Consider the following 18476-nt stretch of genomic DNA (forward strand, 5'->3'; position numbering starts at 1 on the left):
TGGAAAAGAAGCATAGTATTTGGCTGTGCTCTCAACCATCTAGGAGAGTCTAGTCCTATAAAACATTTCTTATCTGGAATAATATTCTCCAAATTATGACTAGAGACCCTCAACCTTTAGCTCTGTCCATCCAGTTCACTCCCTGCTGGCTGTACCTTTCTGATGTGGTGGGTCTGGTTGTGAAACAAACAATTTCAACCTGAAAGTATCTGAGCAGAGAGGGCACACTGCCAGGAGGTGTCTGCCACCTAGCTATGGATACACTTCTATAGATTTTGCTTATGGATTTATTAACCTTTTAAAGGTCTGAATTCATAAAAAAATTGTTAGAATTTTGAAATTACTCCTTTTTTTTTTTTTTGCTTTTTAAATTTTTTATGTTCAGTTAGCTACTGTATAGTAAATAATTGGCCTTTGATGCAGTGTTCAGTGATTCAGTAGTTAGGTATAACATGCTCCTCACAGCACATGCCCTCCTCAATACCTATCACTCTATTATCCCCTCCTCCCACCCCCCTCCCCTCCTCCCCCGATTGTTTCTCGGGGTCCACACTCTCTCATGGTTCATCTCCCTCTCTGATTTCTCCCCCTTTGCATTTCCCTCCCATCCCCTATGGTTCTTTGTGCTATTGCTTGTTTGGGATCTCATCAGATAAAAAGCTTCTACACAGCAAAGGAATCAGTCAACAAAGCTAAGAGGCAACCCACAGAAAGGGAGAAGATACTTGTAAATGACATTGTAGATAAAGGGCTGATATCCAAGATCTATAAAGAACTTCTCAAACTCAACACTCAAAAAAAAAAAACTAATAACCTAGTCAAAAAATGGGCACAGACACTTCTCCAAAAAAGACCTACAAATGGCTCAGAGATACATGAAAAAATACTCGACATCATTAGCCATCAGGGAAATTCAAATCAAAACCACAATGATATATCAACTTACACCAGTTAGAATGGCAAAAATTAACAAAACAGGAAACAACAAGTGTTGGTGAGGATGCAGAGCAAGGGGAACCCTCTCACACTGTTGGTAGAAATGTAAGCTGGTGCAGCCACTTTGGAAAACAGTATGGAGGTTCCTCAAGATGTTAAGAACAGAGCTATCCTACAACCCAGCAATTGCACTACCAGGTATTTACCCCAAAGATACAGATGTAGTGAAAAGAAAGGGCACATGCACCCCAATGTTCATAGCAGTGATGTCCACAATAGCCAAACTGTAGTAGGAGCTGAGATGTCCTTCAACAGATGAATGGATACAGAAGATGTGGTCCATATATACAATGGAATATTACTCAGCCATCAGAAATGGTGAACACCCACCATTTGCATTGGCATGGATGTACCTGGAGGGAGGGATTATGCTAAGTGAGATAAGTCAAACAGAGAAACAGTTATCATATGGTTTCACTCATATGTGGAACATAAGCAGTAACATGAAATTATTTTAATAATTACAAAATATAACAACCATTAGGAAGTATGGTCTTTAAAGCCTTGTAGATTGCTGATTGGCATTGGGGTAACATTCATTCTTTGACCTTTTTAAAAATCATATATTCATTTAACAACATTTGTTGAGCACCTACTATGTGCCAAGTACTTTTTTAGGCCCTGTCATAGGGCATGACAGATAAAGGATCTACCTTTATGAGGCTTATATCCTAATGGGAGAAGACAAACAAAAGTACCCAGCCTTGGATTGAGTAGGCTTTGGATCTGGATACTGTAATTCTGTGTTAATAAAGCTCAAGATGGTATTTTCCATATTTGTTTTCCATTGTTTGCAGCTAGAACTCTCCAATTCTTTAAATTATTTTATGTTGGTATTTGTGAAACTGATTTTTAAATTTTTAATTGATTATTTTATTTTATTTTTAAAAAGATTTTATTTATTTATTTCTTGGAGATGGAGAAAGAGCACAAGCTGGGGTAGGGGGCAGAAGGAGAGAGAGAGCAGACCCCTCGCTGAGCAGGGAGCCTGACCTGGGGCTTGACCCAAAGACCCTGGGATCATGACCTAAGCTGAAGGCAGATCCTTCACTGACTGAGTTCCCCAGGCATCCCTGGACTGATTTGTTAAGAGCAGTTTAGATTCATAGCAAAATTGAGCAGAAGGTACAGTGAGTTCCCATCTACCCTCTGCTCCCACATATGAGCAGTTTCCCTGCTATCACCATCCCATATACCAGTGTTAAGTTTGTTGAAGCAGTGAATTTGCATTGATACATCATTATCACCCAAAAACCATAGTTTACATTCGGGTTCACTCTTGGTAATATACATTCTGTGAGTTTTGATGAATCTGTAATCTGTAATCTTTGACGATATACTCCCCATTATAGTATCATACAGAATAGTTTCACTGCTTTAAAAATCCTCTGTGCGGGCTCCTGGGTGGCTCAGAGGGTTAAAGCCTCTGCCTTTGGCTCAGGTCATGATCCCAGGTCCCTGGGATCGAGCCCCACATCAGGCTCTCTGCTCGGTGGGAGCCTGCTTCCCTCTCTCTGCCTGCTTCTCTGACTACTTGTGCTCTCTGTCTGTCAAAAAAAAAAAAAAAAAAAAAATCCTCTGTGCTCTGCCTACTTATCCCTTGCTAATACTCCGAGCCCTGGTAATCACTGGTCTTTTTAGCATCTTCATAGTTTTGCCTTTTCCACAATGTCATATAGTTATAATCATGCAGTATATAGTCTTTTCAGACTGCCTTTGTTCACATACTATTATCTCCTTGAAGGTCTTTTATGTCTTTTAATGCCTCGATAGTTTATTTCTTTTTAGTGCTGGATAATAGTCCATTGTCTAGGTATAGTATAGCTCCTGCATTCATTTACTGAAGGACATCTTCGTTGCTTCCAAATTTAGAATTGATTTTTAATTTTTATTTATTTTTATTATTATTTTTTTTAAGATTTTATTTATTTATTTATTTATTTATTTATTTATTTATTTGACAGACAGAGATCACAAGTAGGCAGAGAGGCAGGCAGAGAGAGAGGAAGGGAAACAGGCTTCCTGCTGAATAGAGAGCCCTATGCAGGGCTTGATCCCAGGACCCTGAGATCATGACCTGAGCAGAAGGTAGAGGCTTTAAACCAGTGGGCCACCCAGGCGCCCCTGGAATTGATTTTTTAGAAGATTTATTTATTTACTTGAGAGAGAGAGAGAGAAGGAGTGCGAGGATTGGGGTTGGGGAGCAAAGGGAGAGGGAGAGAGAGAGTCCCAAGCAGATTCTGTGCCGAATTCAGATCCATGACCCCTAGATAACAACCTAAGCAGAAGCCAAGAGTCTGATGCTCAATCAACTGTGCCATCCAGGCACAGCTGGAATTGATTTTTCATATGTAAATATAGGACTTTATAGCTCTCCCTATTACTTTTCACTTTGTTGGTTTCCACGTCTTACAGTCTGTTGAGATCTTTTTGTATTTTGATTTTGTCACACTATATCCTTAGAAGGCATGCTCATTAAATTTACAGATAATACAAAGTTGGTGGGAATGGCTGTGTTCATTGTGTATCCTGGGAGCCAGTTCAAGCATGAAGCATGTTGGGACTGGGAGGCAACATGGTGACCAGTGGGTGGGCAGATCCGGTCTAGTTAGATGGAAGTGGAGGCTGCTGTGGTGGGATATTTCTGGGAATAAAGCAGTGTCAGGAAGAGCTTGCATCACAATTTCAGGAGACTGATTTTTATTTATTTTTTTCCCCCAAAGATTCTATTTGTTTATTTGACAGAGAAAGAGTATAAGCAGGGGGACAGGTAGGCTCCCCACTGAGTGAGAAGGACCCTGGGATCATGACCTGAGATGAAGGCAGATGCTCAACCGACTGCGCCACCCAGGCATCCTGAGACTCTGATTTTTAGGACAAGAATGTGATGTAATAGAAGGAGCAGGAGATATCCAGGCTTGGAGGAGACTGTTGAGAACTGACTGGGGTATCAGGTCCTCCCTGCTCTGTAGATTGAATTTCATGGGAAGGGCCTGAGAGGAAGAAACTAAGCAGGAAACCACCAGGGCTCATTCTGGGCATGTGAGGTGCCGAGCTTGGTTGTTGGCACAATTTAATTCAAAACCCACATGCTGATTTGTGTCTGTCTTTAGTAATGGCTGACTGGAAAATAAGGATGTGGTTGGGCTCACGAATGCGCCTCAAGCAACAGGACCAATCTCAGGGATCTGAAGGGGCAAAAGAGCAGCAAGGCAGGCTCTGACAAAACTGTTAGCCCATGCATGGCTAAAAGTATTTAATGGAATACTTGGCTACTTTCTTCAGGAATCTTTTTTCTTTCCCCCTTAGCTGCAGGTGTACTTTCCCAGAGAATCCCAACAACCATACCCTACAGTACTGGAAGGACCACAACATTGTGGCAACAGAAGTCCACTGGGCCAACCTGACTGTTAGTGTAAGTCTGGGAGCTGTGTTAAGGCACTGTGACTGCCAGGGGGTGGCAGAGGGGGGAAGCACGGCAGCCCTTCAGCAAGGTCTGGTGTTTTCAAAAAGAAAGTTCTTTTTTATTTAAACTATTCTTGCTGACCCTTTCCCCCTTCAGAAGTTCTGTTGTCTATAAAGGGAAAAGAAGATTGCCTTTCTCTTCTCTCCCACACACCCCATATCCGGTGCCCGCTCTAAGGAAATATGGGGCATGACACCAGGCAGGGCAGGGGGCACACCCAGTGTGGTGAGGCTTGAAGAACATTCAGTGCTCTGTAATAGAAACAAACTGCCAGGCCCTCCCAGAACTGCGTGCTTGCTTGGGATCATCCTGGTTTCATTTCCAAAAGTGCCTAAGGACAAGAGGTTGTTGGAAGGGGCCCCTAGAAGTGGGAGCACCACAGCCCCGCGGGGGTCAGGCAGATGTGGCTGGTGGCCTGCGCTCCCCCGCGCATCCCTGGCCACTGTGTGGTGCCAGCGAGTGGCAGGCTTTGTGCCTTGTGCCTGCCTCTCATCACCCAGAACGCTTGTCCCTCCAGGAATGCCAGGAGATGCATGGAGAGTTCACGGGATCTGCATGTGGCCATCACGGACCCTATACTCCCGATGTGCTCTTCTGGTCCTGCATTCTCTTCTTCACCACCTTCATCCTCTCAAGCACCTTAAAGACATTTAAGACAAGCCGCTACTTCCCAACCAGGGTAGGTAGCATGCTCGCGCATGTCTTTTGCGTTAGAATTATAATGTAACAGTTGATTCTCTGTGTGCTGAGTGGAGCGGCAGGTGGCCAGCCCCACACGTCCCCATAAGCCACACTATGACATTCTCCTCTCTTAGTGTCTGGCAACCTTTCCTCAACGTGTGGTGGGGGATGAGGGATTAATACTTAAAAATTTTGTTTAAAAGTGCCAGGTGACAGGTACCTTGCTGGCTCATTCAGTAGAACACGCGACCCTTTCTTTGTTTTATTAAGTAGGTTCTACGCTCAACGTGGAGCCCAACCCAGGGTTTGAACTCACAACCCTGAGATCAAGACTACAGGTGAGATCAAGAGTCAGACATCTAACAAACTAAGCCATTCTTGCCCCCCAGGCATGAGACTCTTGATCTCAGGGTCATGAGTTCAAGCCCCACATTGGGGTTAGAGATTACTTTAAAAAAAAAAAAAAAAAGTGTCGGTGGTAATTCTCATTTCCAGAATGCTGTTAAGTTTCATTTCCAGAATGTTGGGACATGTAGCTTAGAGATGGCACCTAAATATAATAAATTGGGATGATCACTTTGGATATATAAAGGACCCCAAAGTCTCTTCCCAAGGATGGCCCTTGTGGCAGCTTGTGAAATCAGCGGTGACATTGACTGCAGTAGGCAAAATGCTCCTGAGTTGTTTAGTGTGACTGTTTGAAGGCTCAACACTCTTTCCTGATGCAGATGGCATTGTTTGATTGTGACCAGCTTTAGTAGGACAGAATTAGAGGCTGGGTGTAGAGTGGCTGAAAGGGGCCACTTTTGCTTCGAAAGGGAGTTCAGATCAGGAGAAATGGTGGTTTTTCTGTTAAGGGAGGGTTCAATCAGGTATATTTGCAGAGCAGGAAGTCCACATGGGTGGGGAGCTCAGTTGATTAGATATTAACGGTACACACAAGCATGACTAAAACACATTCTTAGGTATCAGCGAGACCACATAGTTGTTAAGGGAAACACAGATCATGTAAGCTCCAGGTCACTGTTTCTGGTCTGGACAATAGTAAGTGGTGGTTCTCTACTAGCTATTTGCCCAGGCCTGGGTTAAGTGCTAGCAGGGATAAAAAAGATTTTTTTTTTTATTCATTTGAAAGAAAGATAGTGCAGGAGCAGGGGGAAGGACAGAGGGAGAAGCAGACTCCCTGCTGAGCAGGGAGCCAGATGTGGGGCTCAGGGGCTCTGTGCTTGCTCATGCCTCCACCTGGAAGGGAGGAGCAGGGAGCCTTGGGATCATGACCTGAGCCAAAAGCAGACAACCGACCGAGCCATCCAGGAGCCCCAAAAGAAGTTTAGAACATGGTTTCTGCCATCATCTAGGGAAGGGAAACATATGAAACATACAGGCCCCTATGAGACAGTAATAGAGAGTTGGGTGTCAGGGCCATAGACATTCAGAGGGGAGAAGGGCCACTGGACACCAGGCTGGTGAGATGAACCCAAGATGGCTTGCTATGGGGATGGGCAGGTACAGGTACAGAGAATATGTGTAACATTCAGAAAAGAACTAATACAACCAGGGGCAGGGAGCTGGAAAGTTCAGGTTTCAAAGTCAGGTTTAGATATATTTTGGCCAAGATATATTTTGCTCAACTTCTGTTGGAAGTTCAGATTCAGGCAGGCACTGGGCACTTTAGAGATGTTTTATTTTATTTTATTTTGTTTATTTTTTAGAGATCAGATTTTTTAAAAATTTAATTTATTTATTTGACAGACAGAGATCACAAGTAGGCAGAGAGACAGGCAGAGAGAGAGGAAGGGAAGCAGGCTGCCGGCCAAGCAGAGAGCTCGACTAGGTTTCATCCCAGGACCCCGGGATCATGACCTGAGCCAAAGACAGAGGCTTTAACCCACTGAGCCACCCACGCGCCCCGAGACATTTTATTTTATTATAGCCACACTAAACTATAAAGCCCTCTGGGGCACAAAGCGGTGAGAAGTGTTACAGAGAAAATGAAGCGGGAAAGGAGTAGAGGAGGTGCTGGAGTAGAGGGTGGTGACTAGTGTCAAGTAGCATCATCGGGGAAGACCCCCAGGGGCAGGGGATGCCTGCATGAACACAAAGTGGGTGAGGGAGCTGCCTGACAGGTTACCCAGAGGAAAAGCATTCCAGGTGGAGGCATGAGCAAGCACAGAGCCCCTGAGCTGGGAGTGAGTCTGGCCCGAGTAAGAAATGACACAGTGGTCTGCGGGACTAGAGCAGAGCGAATGAGCAGGGAAGTCCTAGAAGCTGGGCTCAGGGATGTGATGACTGTGGGGGCCTCAGTGGCCAGGGCCTTTTGGGTATTTGCCTCAGTGAAATGAGGCACCATTTCAGGGTTTTCATGGAGGAGTGACCTGTTCCAACTTCTGTTTTCAACGATCAGCCTGGCCGCTTTCGAGAAGGGCAGAACAAGATTAAGGGTCTGCTGTACTTACTGGGACAAGAGCCAATGGTCATGTCGATCCGGGTAGGAACAGTGGAGGTGGAGACAGGTGCTCAGATCCGGGCTCTGTTCTAAAGGGGAGCCAATAGGACTTGTGTGCAGGTAGATGAGCTGTTAGACGTAAGGGAGAAGAGGAGTTGAAGCTGCTGCCTAGGTTCTTGGCCGGCACAAATGGACCTTGATTGGTCGTAGAAAATCTTATTCCAAGTTCTCAGAACTATTGTCTCCACCTGGGCATAAATCCTCTGAATAAAATTCTTCCCAGTCAGGGCGGTGACGTGAGAGCTTGGTGAATAGTTTCTTCTCCCCCATCATATCCATGCTTTTAGGGTGTCAGCCTGGGCATAGTAACATATTCCTATTGTTGAAATATGCTTATATTAATTCAGTTATAAAATGAAAGCATGCTTCTGAGGACTTTTAAAATTTGTATAATACTAAATCCTTTGCTACTGCATTTAACCTAAAAAAACGCTTTTCCAATCCTTTCTCACTCCAGGTACGCTCCATGGTGAGTGACTTTGCTGTCTTCCTCACTATCTTCACGATGGTGATCATCGACTTTTTGATTGGAGTCCCATCCCCAAAACTTCAAGTTCCCAGTGTGTTCAAGGTAAACAGCTTTCAGGGCACTTGGTGCCCTCGCATGGTTTCCCAGAAAATTACTCCCCAAGGCCGTACCATACCTGAATCCTGTGTTCCTCAGTGCCTTCCATCTAAACTTTGTTCCTCATGCCTTACCTTTTAGAAGAGCAAACTCTGCAGGGTTAGCTAAGTTCAAGCCCAAAAAGTCCGAGAACAGAACCCTAAAGTGGTTAAGAGAACGGAAGGTCTTAAGATTTAAAACAATGGAATTCACATGTTTGCTTAAATACATACCACATTCTGTGGAAATGTGGGGTCCCTGGAACAAGTCTTGTTAACAGCGCTTTCATGGAGCATCAACTCTCTAAGGGCCCTAGGAGGGATTAAGAAGCTGGATTAGGACTTGGCACCTGTCCTCAAGGATGGTGCTATGGGAAGAGGTGAGCGGGCCAGAGGGCCTTTCCCACAGGGTAGCGCTCCTACTGGCACAGCTCTTCAGCCCTGTTTCAGTGTTTCTTTGTATAACTCCCTATAATCTATAATATTTTGCCCAAAATGTATACAAAAAGGCAAACAAATGATCATATGTGGGGACTCTAGATCTATTTAGGGGCACTGAGTAACACAGAGGATGGGAAGTGGAGGGGAGGGAAAGCCCTGGTGTACTCAGTGACCTAGGAGGAATCATACAATGAGAAGACAGGAGAAGCTGGAAAGAAGGAAGACAGGAATAAAGGCAGCCCCTTGACTTACAAACATCTCTATACCACACGCTTTTGTCTTCCCTTTCTTTTTCTCTCCCTCCCTGAAATAGACCTAGGTAAAAATATCTTTTTCCATAGTGCCTGAAAATTTTTTATTTTATTAAATGCACTGTAATGCCATCAGTTAGAAATTTGTGGATTAAAAAAACAGCCTCTTTAAAAATATAATTCCTCTGAGAATATGTCATTCTCACCATTGTTTGAATGAGAGCAGTCAGCTTTCTCTATAATACCTAGCTAAGGTCAACCCTCCAGGAGGAATGGATTTGGTGTAAAAATAAGTAATTCGAGAACATTAAGCAGTCCTTGGAAAGGTTCCCTGATGGGTAGGCTTAAGATAATCAGAAGGTACTGAATTTCTGGGACATCTGGGAAGAAGGCCTCTGGGAGGTAGGAGAGAGATGAGAAGGGAAAATTGGAGAATGTCAAGGAAAATGTTGCTCATTGGCAGGCCTCCCTTTCAGGAAGCAAAGAAGAAATTTTCTTCCTTCTTTCCTTCTCTATTATGCCACATGGCCCCTAGTGATTAAGACCTGGTCTGAAGTCTAGTACTGTTACTAATGTGTTAATGTCAGTCAGAGGTTTGTTTTTGTTTATTTTTTTGAGATTAAAAAAATTTTATTTATTTGAGAGAGAGTGAGTGCAAGCGAGTGAGAGCATGATCAGGGATTGGAGGTCAGAGGGGATAGGGAGAAACAGACTCCTGGCAGAGCAGGGAGCCCAATGACATGGGGCTAGATCCCAGGACCCCAGGATCATGACCTGAGCTAAAGGCAGATGCTTAATCGACTAAGCCACCCAGGCGCCCCATGTCAGCCAGAGTTTAATGAATTTTTATGCTGACTTGAGAATTTAACTTAGAACATTGATACTAAGGAGACATGGATTCTATAAACTTTCAGAACTTAACCTATTCATAATTTGGGATTTGGTGGCATTATTGATTAACATTTGAATCCTATAGTCATGACCCATATGGACCCAACTACTTTGGATGTAGCAGTCTTTTCTTTGAAGATTTTTTTATTATTATTTATTTATTTGACAGAGACACAGCAAGAGAGAGAACACAAGCAGGGGGAGTGGGAGAGGGAGAAGCAGGCCTCCTGCTGAGCAGGGAGCCTGATGTGGGGCTGGATCCCAGGACTCTGAGATCATGACCTGAGCCAAAGGAAGATGCTTAATGACTGAGCCACCCAGGCACCCTGCAGTCTTTGCTTTGTTCATTGAGTTTGGGTCAATTCTGGGCCAGTTTGTATCTTTGGCCTTTTATCTTCCATTACTACTTGCTAGACAAGGGGAACTTTTCTTCCCCAGAATACCCTGGAGGGGGTTTGAGGATCTAGGAGAGTTTAATTTAAGTATGTCAAAAACACCTAAACAAGATTTATGAACAGTAGTGGTCTTAGAGGGATATTGGAGAGGGTCCTCGACCTAACAATAGTCTTGGGCTCTTCTCTCAAGTCTCTAGTACTTGGGCTCCCGTTTCACTGCTGATGGGAGAAGGCCTCTGAACCAACACAGTCTGAGCCCATGAGCTCTATTTTGCCTTTATTTGTGCCATGACATGTATTGTATGGCTTCTGGGGGGACGAGTCTGAAATCTGGAGGTAGATAGTAAAAATTATTTATATTTGCCTTAATTATAATTGTATTAAAATTCTTTTTTGACAGTGGATTTTGTTATTTTACTTGGGTTAATGTTCAGATAAAGCTGCTTTCTCTGTATGTGGGTTTGGAGAGTAAGAGAAGGAAGTGAAGGATTAATGAATATTTCACAGGAAGTTGATAATTGAGGATTGACTCAAAGGGAATTTGGAACAAGGTCATAGATTTCCTAAGGAGTTGCTGTATTTTATGACTTTTTTTTTTTTAAAGATTCATTTACTTGAGAGAAAGAGAAAGCAAGTGAGATAAAGAACAAGAGCAGGGGAGAGGGGTAGAGGAAGAGGGAGAAGCAGACGGCCTGCTGAGCAGAGAGCCCGATGTGGGGCTCGATCCCAGGACCCTGGGACCATGACTTGAGCTGAAGGCAGATGCTTAACCAACTGAGCCATCCAGATGCCCCACATGACTTTTTTTTTTCTTTTTTAAGGATTCTCATTTAAGAATAATGTGAATATTCTGATTTATTTTGATCTGCTTTGGCCTAAAGACTACAGTTAAAATACAAGAATAAAACTTTGGGGGCGCCTGGGTGGCTCAGTGGGTTAAGCCGCTGCCTTCGGCTCAGGTCATGATCTCAGGGTCCTGGGATCGAGTCCCGCATCGGGCTCTCTGCTCAGTAGAGAGCCTGCTTCCTCCTCTCTCTCTCTGCCTGCCTCTATGCCTACTTGTGATCTCTCTCTGTCAAATAAATAAATAAAATCTTTAAAAAAAGAATAAAACTTTGGTTTTTTCCCCTTCAGCCAACAAGGGATGATCGAGGGTGGATTATTAGTCCCATTGGCCCCAATCCCTGGTGGACTGTGATAGCTGCGATTATTCCGGCTCTTCTCTGCACTATCTTAATATTCATGGACCAACAGATCACAGCTGTCATCATTAACAGGAAGGAACACAAGCTCAAGGTAATAAAAGTTCTGACCTAGAAGAACAAATAGCATGCTGTTACTTTTTTATTTTTTTTATTTTAGGATCAGCCCATTTAGACCACAAACTATAGAACCTGGACAAAAACAGTCATGGAAGGAGCTCATAAAGGGTTTTCAGGGGCTTCCAATCCCTCCACTAGTGACAAAGATTGGTTTGGAGATGAAACCAGAATAGAGCATGATGGGAAGATGCGAAGGGAGATTGGACTCCATCATTGTCCTTGCAAACCTTTGGGGAAGGGGGTGGGCACAGTTCCTTATAGTCCCTATACAGGCTTATCCTTCTGAGGTTCAGTTCAGGGCTTGAGGTGCTGTTTCCTAGAGTCAGATAGTCTCCCTCATGGTGTGCATTACTGGGGTTTTCAGACTGAACCTTGAGCCCAAAGGTTCTAAGGATATAGGGTTGATTTTAGCACATTTACTAGTGAAAGGCTCCATGCCTTCATCTCTGTTCTCTTGTTATGTGGAGTAGACAAATCCATATTTGTCAAGAATCTGGGGATTTTTGTAAGAAGCCATTAATTTCCAAATCCTCTATTGTTGATCATCTAGACACTAGGATGGTCAAGGTGTGTCTTGGTCTCTGGTTACTCTGCCAAGAAGAGGTGAATCTTTGAATGGATGAGACTCCAGGTGAGATCTGGGGTGTGCTTGAATAAAAAATGGATATAGCATATATAGGACAGGCTAAAGTTTCCCATTTTTCTTCTCTGTTCCCTCCAAACCAGGAGGGGCTGGAAGACTCGTCTGGGATCCCTGGACCCCTTCTTCCTTACCTATACAGTCCTTCATACTTTGGGCCTGGGACTCTTAGCTCACTGTTCTATGCCCCACTACCACAAGCCCATGGGTGGTGACAGAGACTCTGTTTCCCCACAGAAAGGCTGTGGCTACCACCTGGACCTGCTGATGGTGGCCATCATGTTGGGTGTCTGCTCCATCATGGGCCTGCCTTGGTTTGTGGCTGCAACCGTCCTCTCCATCACGCACGTGAACAGCCTCAAGCTAGAATCTGAGTGCTCTGCTCCTGGAGAACAACCCAAGTTCTTGGGCATCAGAGAACAGAGAGTGACGGGCCTTATGATCTTTGTGCTGATGGGCTGCTCAGTCTTCATGACGGCCATATTAAAGGTAACCATTCATTCCCACATTAGATAAATATTTAGTGCCTGATTTATGTCAGGAATTCTGTTAGGTCCTGGGAATACAGTGATATACCAAAGAGATACACATACAAATTCCTGTCCTGGGAGAGCTTACTCTAGCCAGGTAAGATGGATAAGATGTAGTTAAAGACGTTAGTCAAGAAAACAAACATGAGGGGCACCCAGCTGGCTCTGTCAGTGGAGCATGCAACTCTTAATCTTGGGGTTGTGATCAACCCCAAGTTGATGAGTATGGAGATCACTTAAAAATAAAATCTTAAAAAAAAAAAGAGGGGCTCCTGGGTGACTCAGTTGGTTAAGCTTCCAACTCCTGATCTCAGCTTGGGATCTTGGATTCAGGCCCCTCATTGGGCTCTACTCTGGACATGGAGCCTACTTAAGAAAAAAAAAAGAAAGAGGAGAAGGGAGAGGAGTGTACAAAAAAAAGGAAGAAAGAAAGCAAACATGATAAATATAGAATATGAAAATGATAAAAGGAAATAGTGTTCTATGGTGCTACAGAGAATGAAGGGAGTGCTGTTTTCATTCATGTGATCAGAGAAGGCTTCTACAGAGATGGTGTTTAAGATGAGATGGAGTCAGGGGTGCCTTGGTGGCTCAGTGGCTTAAAGCCTCTGCCTTTAGCTCAGGTCATGATCTCAGGGTCCTGGGATCGAGCCCCGCATCGGGCTCTCTGCTCGGCGGGGAGCCTGCTTCCCCCCCTCTCTGCTTGCCTCTCTGCCTACTTGTGATCTCTGTCTGTCAAATAAATAAATAAAATCTTCTAAAAAAAAGAAAAGATGAGATGGAGCCAGCTGTACCATGGATGGAGGGAGATGGCATGGGAGAAGTGAGAATAGCAATCTAGTCAGGCCCGAGATGGGAAAGATGGTATGTGTTCTAAGAAATATGAGGGCCATGTGGCTCAAGAGCATTGAATCAAGCCAACAGCATAGTGAAATGAGAGTGAAGAGCAGGTAGGCTCAGGCAGCTCATGCAGGGCCTCATGGACTCTGGTAAAGTTCACCTCTGAAGGGTTAGCTTTCAGGCAAGGGACATGATCCATTTAGTATTTTTATTTTTAAGATTTTTTTATTTATTAGAGAGAATGAACAGTGGGGAGGGGCAGAGGAAGAGAGAGAGAGAGAGAGAGAGAAGCAGACTCCTCGCTGAGCAGGAAGCAGATCCAAAGTCTTGTTGGTTGACTGGATGTGGGATGAAGTATGGAAAATGGAAAAATCAAAATGCCTGCTAGGTTTCTGATTTGACCATCTGGGTGGAGAGTAGAGACATTTAAGATGGAGAAGACTGCGTGACAGAGGGAGTGATTTTGTGAGAGGTGGTGGGACTATGGTCAGATTTGGGTGAGACACTCAGCAGGCAACTATGTGAAGAAGCTAGAGGAAGGTTCTGGATTAAAAATATAAATGTGGGAGTCAACAACACTTAGTGGTATTGAAAGCCCTGGGAGTAGATAAGATCATTCAGGGAGAAGGGTAGATATAACAGAGAAATAGGCCGAGAGGCAGGAACAGAGTCCAAGGAGTTCTAATATTTAGAAGTCGGGTAGAGGAGGAGATAGCAACAGAGACTCAGAAGGAGCTGCCAGAGAGGTAGGATGGAAATCAAGAGGGCGTGGTATCAGGGAAGCCAAGCAAGGGGAATGTTTCCAGAAAGAGGGATTGGTTAGAATCTGTCTGTCTAGAATGATAAAGACTAAACCAAGCCATTAGATTTGGCAACATGGAGGCCTAATGTGCCTCAACAAGAACAGATTCAGTGGAATGATAAGGCTGAAGTTGAATTTCAGGGAAGTGAAGAGCAAATAGGAGGTGAGAAACAAAGAGAGCATGGGCACACAGCTCTTTCAAGAGATTTTTTATATTAAATGGGACGGAAAATGGGCAGTGGCTGGTGTCGGATGTGGGGTTAAAGAGGATTTTTGGAAAGCCAGAAGATGCCTTGAATGTGAGAAAAAAATTTTTTTAGTTTTGTGGGTATAAGACTTGCTTTTGGAAAAATGGGGTGAAAAGGAAAGTTCTCTGGCTGTATTGCCAAGTCCCAAACACTCCAGAGCATTCTGGAAACGAGGCTCCCTTGCCTCCTTTTCCCCTCTTTTTGGTGACTCTTCAGCCACCCCAGCCTGCCCTGTGAGTGCTATTTAAGGGCGATAGTTGAGAGAAATGGGAGAGGACTTGGCATCATCTTCCTGGCCCCTTACTTTCCACCCAGTCCACCTCTCCTCACGCCTCCTCCCCACTTCTATTGTCTGTCCCCAGCCTTGCCCCCACTCCTTCCTCTGGTCTAGCCATCATCTGGAGGAGCCCACAGGTTGCTGCTCCTCCAGGAAACTAACCAAGAAGGCATGGCAGTGGGCATTGCCTGGTCTTCCTAGAACTGTCTCAGAAGGCTTCTTTCAGGACACCATTCAGTAGTTCTACAAGCAAGGTTGGCAACAAACTGAGATGTCTGCTCACTCTACAGTTGAAACAACATAAAATCTCATGGGGATTTTCTAGTTCTGAGAGGAATTATGTTTGGAAATTTTCTTTAGCTTCAGAATAAAAGCAAGCCAAGTTCAGTCTTCAGCTATAAGACTTCCCTTGCCTTAATTCTGCAGGCCTCATTTCCCTACCTCAGAGAGTTGCCCTGAAGATAGCTGAGATTGATAGATGTGATCTGATAGGTGTGTATGCATATTCAAGTGCAATAGAATGATATTGATTTTTCTCCCCAAATAATTCCCCGATACCTCCCCATTCCTGCCCTCAAGTCTCTGGTTAGCAGAAAGGAAACTTTTTAGTCCATGTTAAAACACACCAAATCCCTGAGATGATTGATTATGTAATTAGTGTCAAAAGATGTGTGTGTGTGTGTGTATGTGTGTGTGTGTGTGTCTGCCCATCTCTATGGAGGAGGAAGATCCAGACAAGGGTAAAATGTGAGGCCTGTGATTTAACTAGGACCAGATTACTCTTATGTGTAGTCATTTCATCTCAGAATGAAAGGATATTTGATCATTGTCAGCTTCTGATTTTGCTTCTCCTTCTAAATCATGCCAGAGGCAGCAGGAGCTAATGAGGTGTTTATGCCGTGGTTGGGGGACTTGGTTTCCTTCTTGGAGATTTACAAGTTTATGATAGCTAATTTAATTTCTGGTCTTCCTGTCCTTTTGTCCTCAGTTTATCCCGATGCCAGTACTCTATGGAGTTTTCCTCTACATGGGAGTTTCCTCCCTACAAGGAATTCAGGTATTGCATGGTTTGGCCTGGGCAACGACTTTGCACCATGAGCTCATCCATCCTGACCAGAGATGGAGGGCTCCCCCAGGGGTGCATGAATCCGTTCTTGTGGGAGTCCCTTTCCTAGGCTTGCCGCTTAAAGCTATTTGAGGATTTAAATGTTGCCTCTGTCACATACCAACCTTAGGGAAATTACCTGTGTTTCTCTGAGACTCAGTTTCCATTTTTGTCCAGTAGAGACCGTAGGTCACCTACTGTCTGCTCATGTTTCTTTGGGCACTGGGCAAGTCATTTGGACAGTCAAGCTGGCATGAGAGGACAGAGACTTTTGGGGTGGCCTGGCTTGATGTCATGGTACCAGTCCTTTATTAGCTATGTAGCAGACAGATAGCAGGCTTCCATGCATGCATCGCACTAGCTGATGCGCCAGGCTACGGTGTGAGCTGGGCAGACGACACTGGCTGCAGTGCGGGTTGCTCCGGGTCAGCGGGTACTACTTCCTGTCGTGCTCTGCCTTTGCCCATCTGTCAACTCATTCCTCTGAGTCCTTTGAACATAGAAAATCAGGAGCATGCCACAGATCATGTGGGCACCCCAGATGAATATCCAGGGGTCACTCTTACCCACTGAGTTTTAATGTGAACTTGGGCAGGTATTGAATCCCTCTGGGTCTCTGATTTCCCTTTTATTTATTTTTAATTAATTAGTTAATTAATATTTTATTTATTTCAGAGAGGGAATGAGAGAGAGAAAGCACAAGCAGGGGGGAGAGGCAGAGGGAGAGGGAGAAGCAGACTTCCTGCTAAGCAGGAATCCTGACTCGGGGGTTTGATCCCAGGACTCTGGGATTATGACCTGAGCCTAAAGCAGACACTTAACTGACTGAGCCACCCAGGTGCCCCTGTTTTCCTTTTTATAATATAAGGATGGTTATATGTTCTATATCCAGAATGTCATGAAGTTTTATCTTTTTACTATAAATAATCAATGAAAAGCTCCAAACTGTTCAAAGAATAAGTAAGAGATAAGGTTTTGATAATAAGCAGAAAGGTGGAACTGGCTTATTTTGTTCTCAACAATCCCCGAGAAAGATCTCTCAGGAGCCAGTGTGAGAGAGAAGAAAGAAATTTGAACGTAGAATTAGAAAAGATGGATTTAGGGGCACCTGGCTGGCTCAGTGGATAGAACATGTGACTCTTGATCTTGGGGTTATGAATTCAAGCGCCGTGTTGGATACAGAGATTACTTTTTTAAAAAATCTTTAAAAAAAGGAAAAGAAAAGAGGGGCACCTGGGTGGCTCAATCAGTTAAGTGGCTGTTTTCAGCTCAGGTCATGATCCTGGGGTCCTGGGATCCAGCCCCACAGCGGACTCTCTGCTCGGTGGGGAAACTGCTTCTCTTTCTCTCTCTGCCTGTTGCTCCCCCTGCTTGTGCTCACTCTCTCTGTCTCTCTCCCTCAAATAAAAAAACAAATCTTAAGAAAAGAAAAGAAAGATGGATTTAAATGTCGCCTCTGTAATTTAACAACCTTAGGGAAATTACCTTTGTTTCTCTGAAACTCAATTTCCATTTTTGTCCAGTGGAGACAGTAGGTAACTTACTGCCTGCTCATCAGAGCAGGTGATGTAAGAGACATGAATGGGCCTCACAAGGCTTCTGACCCAGAGAAGCCTCCTGGAAATAAATGCCAGTTCCCTCCTTCCAGTTCTTTGACCGTCTGAAGCTCTTCGGGATGCCTGCAAAGCACCAGCCAGACTTCATCTACCTTCGGCACGTGCCCCTGCGCAAGGTGCACCTCTTCACCCTCATCCAGCTCACCTGCCTCGTTCTGCTCTGGGTCATCAAGGCATCTCCAGCTGCCATTGTCTTTCCGATGATGGTGAGTTTCCAGCATTATGTTTTATTTTTTAAAAGCGCGATAAAATGTACATAACAGAAAGTTTATCATCTTAACCATTTTGTAAGGGTACACTTTGTGTTGTGGTACAACTCTTGCTACCATACATTTCCAGAACTATTTTACCTTGCAAAACTGAAACTCTGTACCCATTAAACAAGGACTTCCTACTGCCCCTCCCCTAGGCCCTGGCAACCACTATTCTATTTTGGTCTCCATGAATTTGACTACTCCAGGTGCCTCATGTGAGTGGAACCATGAAGTATTTGTGGGGTTTTTTTTGTTTTTTTTTTTTAAAGATTTTATTTATTTATTTGACAGATGGAGATCACAGGCTGGCAGAGGCAGGCAGAGAGAGAGGAGGAAGCAGGCTCCCTGCTGAGCAGAGAGCCCGATGTGGGGCTTGATCCCAGGACTCTGAGATCATGACCTGAGCCGAAGGCAGCGGCTTAACCCACTGAGCCACCCAGGCGCCCCAGTATTTGTGTTTTTGTATCTGGTTTTATTTTACTTATTAGCATAATGTCTCCAAGAGGCTCATCTATGTTGTAACATGTGTCAGAATGTCCTTATGAAAGACTGAATAATATTCCTGTGTGTGTGTTTTTATATATATATATATATATACACACGTGCCACCTT

At 44.2% G+C, this 18476-nt stretch overlaps 1 protein-coding gene across 4 annotated transcripts in view; it reads left to right on the forward strand.

Moving 5' to 3' along the window:
* The window catches only part of SLC4A8 (solute carrier family 4 member 8), a 76777-nt gene that overhangs the window by 41834 nt on the left and 16467 nt on the right, over nucleotides 1–18476 (forward strand). For 3 of the 4 annotated variants that reach the window (XM_059403148.1, XM_059403150.1, XM_059403152.1), the window contains exons 15-21: nucleotides 4306–4411; nucleotides 4980–5141; nucleotides 8107–8220; nucleotides 11365–11526; nucleotides 12430–12681; nucleotides 15878–15946; nucleotides 17643–17816. In XM_059403148.1, the coding sequence (XP_059259131.1) occupies nucleotides 4306–4411; nucleotides 4980–5141; nucleotides 8107–8220; nucleotides 11365–11526; nucleotides 12430–12681; nucleotides 15878–15946; nucleotides 17643–17816 (1039 nt within the window). Of the gene's footprint in view, nucleotides 1–4305; nucleotides 4412–4979; nucleotides 5142–8106; nucleotides 8221–11364; nucleotides 11527–12429; nucleotides 12682–15877; nucleotides 15947–17642; nucleotides 17817–18155; nucleotides 18292–18476 lie in introns of those variants that run through there. The other variant, XM_059403151.1, reaches the window with a different exon arrangement.

This window comes from Mustela nigripes, chromosome 6, assembly GCF_022355385.1.
Source record: "Mustela nigripes isolate SB6536 chromosome 6, MUSNIG.SB6536, whole genome shotgun sequence".
Classification (NCBI taxonomy): Eukaryota; Metazoa; Chordata; class Mammalia; order Carnivora; family Mustelidae; genus Mustela; species Mustela nigripes.